At 37.2% G+C, this 11,371-nt stretch overlaps 1 protein-coding gene across 1 annotated transcript; it reads left to right on the plus strand.

Annotated features, from left to right (window-relative positions):
* The first annotated feature begins 781 nt into the window (after positions 1–781).
* On the plus strand, positions 782–6,939 carry LOC122306448. Its single transcript, XM_043118878.1, has 5 exons — positions 782–1,196; positions 1,238–1,579; positions 1,688–2,313; positions 6,301–6,630; positions 6,745–6,939. Exons 1-5 carry the CDS (start codon positions 782–784, stop codon positions 6,937–6,939), a joined length of 1,908 nt encoding a protein of 635 aa, XP_042974812.1.
* The last annotated feature ends 4,432 nt before the right edge of the window (positions 6,940–11,371 follow it).

Below are 11,371 nucleotides of genomic sequence, written 5' to 3' on the forward strand. Positions count from 1 at the left end.
GCTATGCATGTCAATGAGCTTAGGCAGGGGTCCATCAATTACTCCAACAGGTGAGACATCACAGTCCATACCATACGCCCCTTCACATCCCCTCTCCACGTTGCCTGCATCACCCATATATGCTAGCTCGGCATTCACAATATAGATATATATATATATATATATATATATTTCTAATTTTCAAGTTCTTGAGGATTAATACCGTGCAGTTTAGTTGTTTAGCAAATGGCCTGTAGCATGCATGCAGCTAGCTGGGTTTGATGATCCTGGAGAATATTCTGTCTTTAACTACTCATTCACGCTAATCAAAGCCATTTAATCAAAGCCATTTAATTTAGTCTACCATTTAATTTAGCCATTTAATTTAGTTAATATATGGACGTTTTTTATTGTGTATTGTAGAAACAAGGATGATTTAATCTAGTTTTATCCTAAACAGGGGCTGGACTATTTCTAGTTTGATCCTGATTTGTTGAGTTCTGGCTCCTACCCGTTTGCATTTTAACCATGCCTCTGTTTTGATGCTTTGATTGTGTTTATTGTATTATATGCTATTAAGTACCTTCTCAATATATTAGTTAATTTGTTAAACTTAACTGGGTCTAAGAAGCATATGCCCGAGACAAGCATCAAAAGTTCCATATTTATTTTATACATTCAAAATTTATGCTTTATTTTGCTAATTGCTTACAATTAAATATTTTCCGTACTATGTTTTAAGTTATTGATTATCTTGGATTCTTATTCAATTTTATTTTCATATTTTTTATATAGTTAAGCTATGGACAGAAGTTGGATGAAAAAACCTCGACATACAAAAGAGTATGTCGATGGTGTCAATGAGTTTTTGAAGTTTGCATGCCAGAATTGTGCTACAGATTCGTCGATAACTTGCCCATATAGAAAATGTGGATTACGTAAGATGTTCATGCCCAACATGGTATATGATCATTTGATTAGCTATGGAATTTCTCAAGGTTACACCATTTGGCATGCTCATGGGGAGAGAATAGGGGAGGCATCTTACCATGCTACTGATGCCCAAAATAATAATGAGCAAATAAATGAAGGCTTTGGTGGGATGACAACCATGTTACATGACATTTTCCCCATGTTTGATCCTGAAATAGTGGAGGGTGGGCTTGAAATAGGTGTGGATGTTGGAAAGGCTGGAGTGCAAAATGAAAATCGACAAGGTTCTAGCAAAAGAGTTAATAAATTTTACAATATGTTGAAGATGCTGATGAGCCATTATATGAAGGGTGCACAAAACATACTAAGTTTAGTTCTATTGTACATCTCTGGAATATGAAGTATTTGGGTGGATTGAGTAATAGCATATTCACAGAACTCCTTGAATTTGTGAATGAGTTGCTCCCACCAGGAGCATCATTTCCTAAAAATACGTACGAGGCGAAGAATTACATGAATGAGTTAGGTCTTGGATACCAGAAGATCTTAGTATGTCCCAATGGTTGTATGTTATTTTGGAAGGACAGTGAGAATTTGGAAACATGCGTGGTATGCGGAGCATCAAAATGGAAGCAAAAAGAGTTTATGGATGATAGGTCTAGAAAAGGTAAAAGAAGTCCAGCTAAAATATTACGGTAGTTTCCGTTAAAGACAAGGTTGCAAAGGCTTTTTATGTCATCGAAGACTTCTTCACAAATGAAATGGCATGCTATAGGCCGCAGTAATGATGGGATACTAAGGCATCCAGCAGATGGCATGGCTTGGAAGACGTTTGATTCACAACATGATGATTTTGCCTTTGACCCCCGCAATGTTAGGCATGGTTTATCTGCAGATGGCTTTAATCCTTTTGGAAACATGAGCATTTCCTATAGTACCTGGCTGGTTATGTTGGTACCTTACAATTTACCTCCTTGGATGTGCATGAAACGATCAAGTTTCATGCTATCATTGATTATACTGGGACCATCATCCCCTTCAATGACTATAGATGTATACTTAGAGCCTCTAATATCAGAATTAAAGGAATTATGGGAGGTTGGAGCACCGACCTATGATGTTTGCTCCAAAGAGATCTTTACAATGAGGGCGGTTTTAATGTGGATGATAAATGATTTTCTTGCGTATGGTGATTTGTCTGGGTGGAGTACGAAAGGTCGTTTAGCATGTCCTTGTTGTATGGGTAACACACGATCTAGATGGCTGAAACATGGAAAAAAGTTTTCCTATATGGGGCATAGACGATTCTTGCCAAGTGATCATAGGTGGAGAATGATGGCAAAAACATTTGATGGGACACAAGAAATTGATCCTTCACCTACTATGCCAACACCTGATGAAGTTTTGGAACAATTAGATGATTTAAATTGCAATGATAGAACAGATCGTAAAAGAAAAAGAGTTGTGGGGTTGACTAATGTTAAGGAACACTCATGGAAGAAATGTAGTATTTTCTTTAGTTTGCCTTATTGGAAAGATAATTTATTGCGTCATAATCTTGATGTGATGCACATTGAAAAAAATGTGGTGGATAACATTGTCGGCACTGTTGCGCCTAAACTTTGACTCAAATTAATGAACCAAAAATTTAGTGCAGTTTTACCTGCAAGTATACAGATGTTGTAGTATCTTACAGGATCGAATCCACAGGGATTGACTTTTGTGATAAAGAAAATAAATTCAGACAATGAAACGAAATTACCAAAAGAAACATGCAATCAAATGAAGATTGATAAAATAACTGAATCAAACTAAAATGATAAAATGAATTGATATGGAAAAAGACTAAGGTTTCGAGGATCCGTTTAATAATTTATGATATTGTTTCCGATCGATTTACTTCAATTAAACTAGAATAATGATTCTGTTTAATTGGAAGATTTAACATTTAAGATCAAGAAAAATAGTCGCTTATGATTGAGCGTGAACGATTGATGATTAAAACATTTACAAATCTATTTGAATACCACAGAGATTCCTCAAGCATTCACAATATTCGGAAATCACAATGAATCAAGACGAGTATATAGATAATCAAAATATCCAATAATAAAATTTTTCAATCGATCAAGCTCGTAAAATAGATTTTACGTGGATCTGAAAATAATATTTAAATCATTAAACTTCACCTCTAACCTTAGTATGAAAATTTAGCCAATCATATTTATTATAAGTGCTATAGAAATCATATAAATATTATTCATTAGAAAACTAAAATGAAATACAAGAAATACTAGGAAATAACTTAAAAACAACAAAAATCTGAAAATCCAGCTGTTACAGAGGAATAAATCAGAGATTGAATTCCATCCGTCTCTTCTAAACTAAAATGAATCAATACAAGAGCTTTATGCCACAAGTGAAAAACATCCACTCCGAATGAAAAGCAAGGAAATGGAAACCAACATAATGAAAATAAGAACAGAGCGCTGAGTTCGTCTCACCCGACTCTAAAACTAAACAACAAAAACTTAACTACCACTTCACATCTCATCCCCCATCAAACTCCCTCTACGTCTTCCTCTCTATCCCAGCACAACACCTCCCTTTCTTCCACTCACATGTCCCAACTCTATTCAATTCCAACACATGAATTTATTCCAACCAATAAAATATAAGAAACTGACTTGCTCTCCCACTAAGAAACCGACTTCCTTCCTTTCTTTTCACAACCCTCTGATTGTTTACTTTTCAACTCCAGAAAATTCAAACCGACCTCACACAGTACCAACCATTTATGATCTCCACTCTCACTACTTGTCTGCACCTCACTTGCTTCCAACCGATCTACACACTTCCAAGAAAAAATAATTCCAGCCATCTCCCTTTAACTCCAGCTAATCACCTTTACATAATTCTCTCTGTGTTTCTTCCCACGTCTCACTCTCCCTCTCTCCAACCGATTCCTTCCTTCTACCATCAACCAAGATAAATCCCAACCAATTAATTAACTCCACCTATTTCTTTTCAACCCCAGAAAATTCCAACCGACCTCTCTTAATTCTTTCTCTTCTCACCTTAAACCGATTCCTACACTTTTCTCTCAACTCTTGCACCCACCGACTGGTTCTCTTCTCTCCCTCTCTACTCATGACCAACACACCTCAACTCCTCTCTATCCCCCACGTAACCTGCCCCTCAAATCCTCACCCACCGATTGCTACTCTTTTCTATTTCTGGAAACCCTCCACGTAACCCTTTCACTCTACACCCACCGATTTCTACTCTTCTCTTTTTTTACGTCCAGCAACATATATATATATAGCTGCTTCTAGTCGTCCAAACTCCCTCTCTTTTCTCTTTTCGTCCAACAATATATTTATATATTAAGTCGGCACCAAACTTCCCCCAACCATAATTCACTTCAGCCGACTTCTCTTGTTGAATATGGCACTCTACTTCAAGCACGACACTTCTCTTATCTCTTCTCTTCACAAGTCAAGCACGGCATTTCTTTTCTTCATCCAGCAATATATTTATGGCACTCCAGCCGACTTCTCTTATCTCTTCTCTTCACCTTTTCAATTTCTGCCGTCCAGCCACACACACACATAGATATATATATATATATATCTTTAGATGGCTGCCTCAAGTTGGTGCTGCCCTTCCTCCAAGTCAAGTAATGCACGACATCTATCTACTCCACTCAAACCCCCTCTTCCTCCAATCAAATTAACTAGCCGAATTCCATCTTCAATTCACACTTGGTTGAAAACTCAAGCATGTCTTCACACTTCAAACGGCTTCTATTCCAATCCATCACATGTTCCTTACCTTAATTTAGCTGCACCAACTGATGAAAGTTAAGCCAAACAAGCAGCTGCCCAATTACGTCCTTCCTTCTCTTCATTCCTCTCAATTAATATGCACTTTTGGTCAAAAGTTCCAACCGGATCTCATTTGAATTTTATTTAAACTGAAAATAAGAAGAAAGAAATAACACTCAAAAATAAATTAAAAGAAAAATAGATTATCAAAAACAGACTATATATGTGAGGAAATATTGTCCCATTAAATCATAATTATAAAATTAAGTATAAACATGAAATCAATCAATTAAAAATCACAACTCGTATCTATGCTTAAAAATCATTTTTCCATCTAAAATCAATAATAGTGTCACGAATAATTTAAAATACATTAGTTTTAAATAGCTAAAACATGCAATATTTCAGCTCAATCAGGCACATTGTTGAATATTGATACAAAATCAAAGGATGGCATAAAGGCACGCCTTGACTTACGAGAGATGGGTTTGAGACCACAATTTCATCCGGTTATAACAGCTGCAGAGAAGACATATTTGCCTCTAGCTATTTTCACAATGAGTCACAAAGAGAAAGAAGACTTGTTGAAGGTTATACGAAATGTAAAAGTACCAGACGTTTTTTCTTCAAATGTTTCACGTTGTGTCAAGCTTCAACACCGTACTATAGTGGACATGAAAAGTCATGATTGCCACATACTGATGTAACAACTCCTGCCAATTGCACTACGTAGGTCATTACCTAAGAAGGTAATAGAACCATTAATCGAGCTATCTGGATTCTTCAGGGGAATTTGTTCCAATTAGAAATGATATTTCCACCATCATTTTTCACGATTATGGTGCACTTGACCATACATTTAGTTGCAGAATGTAAGCTTGTATGACCTGTTCATTATCGATGGATGTATCCCGTTAAAAGGTATGCTATAGTTATTGAATTAAAAACACATAAATATCAATTGAATGAGATTTAAAAAAAAATATTAAAATTCATCTAATGATTTATGTGGTAGGTACCTACATCGACTTAAGTTTCACGTGCGAAACAAAGCTGCACCAGAAGGTTCCATTGCTGAAGGATATTTGTTGGAGGAATTATTGACGTTTTGTTCTCGTTATTTAGAATCTGCTCAAATGGTTTTCAATAGACCATCTAGAAACCTGGATGATTCTAAAGGGAAAGTAATTGATGTCCGACTCGATTTTACATTGTGGATCCAAGCACATCGCTATATTCTCTTCAACTCTGATGATTTCACTCCATTCCACATGTGAGTTGCAATGCTTAATATGTACGAATCAAATTATGTTTCATTTATATTTGTGTAATTATAACATACATTTGTGATGTCGTGAACATATATAGGATGCACTTGGAAATAATAAGGAATACAGTTGATGAGAATCATTTATCGAATGATGAATTACAGAAGAGGCACGGCGACCAATTTTGTGATTGGTTCCAAGACTATATAAGGATTACACCTAAGACCAATTTTATTATGCATCTATAGCTTTTTTTCGTCATTTTAATCAATGCTAATAATCCAACCTTTTAGGTAATGAAAATGGATGATAATGGAAGAAGTGAATTGGACCATAAAGTCGTAATGCATTATAAAGGTCCCATGCAAGTTGCCAAAGAATTTAAGCAAATTGTCATTAATGGCACAAAATTTCGCACTAAAACTCATGAAAATGGGAAGAAAACTCATAATTGTGGTGTTAGTGTATGTACTGATCAAGATGGCCATGCCTGGTATGGCCAAGTAATACGCATAACTGAGGTTATGTATTATGATGGGTCCCGATATGTGTTATTCAAATGTGGTTGGGCAGACGTTGCTCGAGGTAGAGGTTTGAAGGTGGACGAGTTTGGCTTTACTCTTGTAAATTTTTCTCATTTAGTACACACTGGTAGTCGGATAACTGATGATCTGTTTGTTTTATCTTCCCAAGTATCTCAAGTATTTTATGTGGCAGATGAAAGATGCCCAAATTAGGTTGTGGTTGTTAAGACAAAACCAAGAGATGTGTATGACACTGGTGAAGAGGAAGTGACTGACGATGATGAGGATGAATATTTAGTCAACGAATATTGTATTAACACTTCTAACCATGAACCTATTGAACCCGGTATTGACGATGTTGTGTGGAAACGAACTGATATAGATGGAATGACGATCGAAACTCCCTAATAGTGTTGAGTAAGAAATATATAATTTTAGACCAGCATGCAATAACACAACTAAATAAATACATACAAGCAAACAAGCTCAAACAAATAAAACAATTAAAACATATTCAAAAGCAACTTTACTTAAAATGAATTTTAAAACACAACTTTAAAAACAGGATTTTCTCAAATTAAATAAAATGCACATGTATGCAATATGCAACGCACGCCTCATGGCTCAAATAACCAAGCAATCACACACAACCAAAACCAAGTACTCTGTTCTCAAAACCATCCGACCCGCGAACTCCTCGGATTCAATCCGGAATCAGCCAACCAACAACAAATATTTATTGTAAGAGCAAAATATATTTAAATCCAAAAGTAGAGTTTAGAAAATACTTACAGCGCTATATGGTATTTTTAGAAAGCTCGCAGCGTTGCAAACGGCAGAAGAAAAGCAACGTAACCGTGTAATTTCCACTATTGCCATGGGTAATAAATTACCCATTTTTAAACGGGGACAAACCAAAGCTCAGGATTGATAGGGAATGGCCTTGAGATATTTATGAGGCTAAAGGAAACGAGTTTTGGCCGTGGGTGGTGGTGGAAACGGCGGTCGAAGGCCAAAAAGGGGCTGAACGGAGTTGAGCTCGTGGGAGCTGCTCCGGCAACGGATCGAGGCCGGAAATGGGTGGGTTAGGTCGGCAAGAGGTGGGGGAAGAAGCTGTGAAGAGATGGTGGCCGGAGGTGGTGCGACGGCACCGGAATCGGTGAAAAACCGTATGGCTTAGAGGAGCTTGTGGTGGCTAACGGTGGCTCGGATGGAGGTGAAACTTGGTGGGGATGTTCACCGGTGAGAGGGGAAGAAAACTGGGTGGGTGGTGTAGGCCACGCCGCCTGTGAGCGGCGGTTCTGGGCTGCGAAAGCAACCGGCGACAGGGGCAAAACCAGAGCAGGTGCAGTGACTTCCGGCTTGCGGTGGCTAACGGCTGGTCCGATAGCTCTGAAAATTGATGGGAATGATCTCTGGTGGAAGGGGAAGAGAATGGTGGTGGTGGTGCACTAAACGGTGGCTGGATGGCGGAGAACTGGGCGGTCAAAGGGGCAACGACGGGAAGGAGAAAAAGAGGCTGTTCGGCGTATGCGGGAGAGAAAGGAGAAGAAAGAAGTAGAAAAGAAAGAAAAAGAAAGAAAAAGAAGGAAAAAAGGAAAAAGAAAAAGGAAAAAGAGAAAAGAAAAAGAAAAGATGAGGGAAAAGAAATGAGGTCCAGTCCTCACTCCGGAAACCAAAACTGATCCGCTGAAAACGATTTTAAAAACCGTAAAACGACTAAATAAATCAAACACAACATCAAATAAATTAAAACCAATTTAAAATACAATAATTTAAAATAAAAGAACTATTATATTAAATAAATTAAAAAGCGCCTTCAATGAAAATACACATAAAAACGGGTCATCACGTCCTCCCCCCCTTAAAAACAAATTTCGTCCTCGAAATTTGCAAGATCAACCATCAGCGCCAAACAGATACAAGATACAACTACGAACATATATGAGAGATACATAACATCGGCAACTCCCAACAAAACCAATGGTTATTAACTTCACACCATAAATTGCTAATATCCACGACGTCTCTGCTTTACCTTCCAAACTTTCATCCCATTCCAACTTTGGTAACTTAATAGCCACTTCCAAAGTTAACCATCCATAAACCAAATTGCACGACCAAAAGATTAATCTCCCATTAAAACTTCAAATCACTACTAATCCTTCAAAATCAACACAAAATTTGAACTTCCAAGAATCTCAAAAAATCATGCTTTCGCGCGCACTCTGATAACTCACCAAAATACATAAAGGCTATGTCCTCAAAAATTAATATCATGAAGTATAAGCTCAATCCACACCTAATCACAAGAAAAGCTTTACCACCTTTCCATAGAAAATCATATACCTAAAAAAAAAACCATAAATCTCCACTCGTTCCTCAATTGGCCATCGCTGCCCTAAACGAAAACCAACATTCTGCAAAAATACATCCATTGATTGATGACGGAAACCAGTACTAATCAACCTCTAGGCCCCAATTTGAAAACACGTAGCATCATCCTAAAATACACCTGTCTCTCCTGAAGATAAGAAACATCACCAAAAGGCCCAAGTCCTTCCCGGCCAACCAACGAGAGCGCTTATAACTTCTATCCGATATCCCATAATTCAAACTCATTACCTATATTATGAATAACATCTAATCTTGCAATAACTCACACTCTATAAACTACCACTGACTTCACCTAGACCTAATCGAAACACTCTTGGTAACTCACCCACCTACTTGTACTCTAAAAAACTTTAGTTTTAGCACAACTAATTCCTTCAATAGCACTTCACAAAAAAAACATCTCAAGACAGGTCATACTATTTAAATCTTCAATCCATAAAAAACTATTAAACAACATTCAAGGATCCTACTGCTTTATTACTTCATACATATGATCATGCTACCCACCTTTGATGCATAAGTTTCAACTTCCAAGATTTATTACTTGATACACCCCACATGGTGACCTAACGATCTCCTTTCAAGTTAAATAACTATATCCCCAATTCTCCCAACTGGATACTTGATCTCCAAAGAAAAGTATAGCCTCACTAATATAAATTCATATGACTTCAAGATGCAATTAATTTTCAAGATAAACACAACAATCGTTTCAAACCATCATCCCAATGGGTAACCTGCTTCGACTGCACATTCCGTTCAACTTACCAAATAACTCAAAGCCAAAATCTCTTGAATTTAATATTACCACACAGATTCCTCTTCAACTCCTACCAAGCCAAAAATAGATGAGACTAGGACCAGCACTCTCCGACATCCATACGCACATACCATTACTACTCACCAATCTCATGCACTCTTAGCCAACACCACAAATCATTCAAATGTACAAGTGATCCATTATTACATTTCCATCACCTGGACTTATATCCTCAACTCAACAAGAATCATTCCTGAATCCAGTCAACTTATATCCTTAAATCAGCAACTAGCCATTGCTTAAAGTTTGGTGCCGAGAATGACCTTAAACCTACTAAGAATCCATTCCCAAAAGTCTACGGATCGTATAGCCTCAAATTCAATCGTATTCAATACCAACACAAAATCTACTATTTCCAACACCCTAATAGACCTATATCTTTCGAATCAATAAAATCATTTCCTAAAATCTGCCACTACAACCTCGAGTTAACAATAATTATTTTCTAAACTAGCTCGATATCTTCAATCCTCAAAGAAATACGCGCACTAGGTCATTACCTCCAATCCTCAAAGAAATCTACTCTAGAAAAATTTTCATATCAACAACTCAACTCTAATCAACCCCATTTTAATGGTTACAAACTAATCACTCACTAGAGTAGATCAAGCTACAGCACTAAGTCTGTAAAACTAAGAACTCAACTCTTATTATAAATCAGTCATTCAACTTTGCAATTCTAAAACCTTAAATCAAATAAGAATCATCTTCCGGGACTTCTAAGATCAAGAAACTTACATCGCATAAAAGAAAATTGACTCTCAAATCCTTCAAATTCTAAAACATTACTAGATAATAAATCATTTTCTAAAATTCTCAAGATTGGTAGCTTTAATTCAAAACATTCACCTTAAAAGCTTGTAAAATCTAAAGCCCCAATTGTCACAAAATTATTCATCCGAATCACGAAATCTAAAACTCGAAATTTAATTATTTCCCCCCCAAAGCTTGTCGAACCTAACACCTTAATTACCATAAACTTATTTTCCTAAAATCTATAAGGCCCCAAACTTTAAAACTTTAATGAAATTTCATAAAATCTATCCTTGAAATTTGTTGAACTTACAAACTACTACGCTATTTCATAAACTCCACAAAACTAAAGAACTCAATTATTCTACTTCCCTAAAAGATCACCCCGAAGATGCCATTCTCTCCAAGCCTCGATAATATAAAAAAAAAAAACAAACCACACAAGGCATTCATCACAAAATATTAGATTAGACCCATACCTGCCATGACTCTAGCATTCTGAGTCTCCGTAACCTCGCCTCCAACGGTACCAAGAGTCACTGTGCACATGAGCCCGAGCTAATTGCCTCTGGTTAGTTCTACCATTGCGACGAGCTCCACGGCTTTCTTGAACTTGACTAGGGCAAGATGTGCCGTCTGGCCGCATTCAAAACATTGGTTACTACCCAGACGACACTCGCCTCCGTGAGCTCTATTACATCTTCCACAAACTGGCACTCGTCCTCCCATATGCACTTCCGGGGCTGCTTGTGGTCGAGTCCTGGCTCGCTAAACAAACTTCTGAGGCGAACCCGAACTACTTCCTTCACCAGTAAAGATCCGCCTCTTTTGTCCTGGAGGGGAGCCCATATTCATATTATTCTCTCGCTC

This window comes from Carya illinoinensis, chromosome 4 (assembly GCF_018687715.1).
Source record: "Carya illinoinensis cultivar Pawnee chromosome 4, C.illinoinensisPawnee_v1, whole genome shotgun sequence".
NCBI classification, from domain to species: Eukaryota; Viridiplantae; Streptophyta; class Magnoliopsida; order Fagales; family Juglandaceae; genus Carya; species Carya illinoinensis.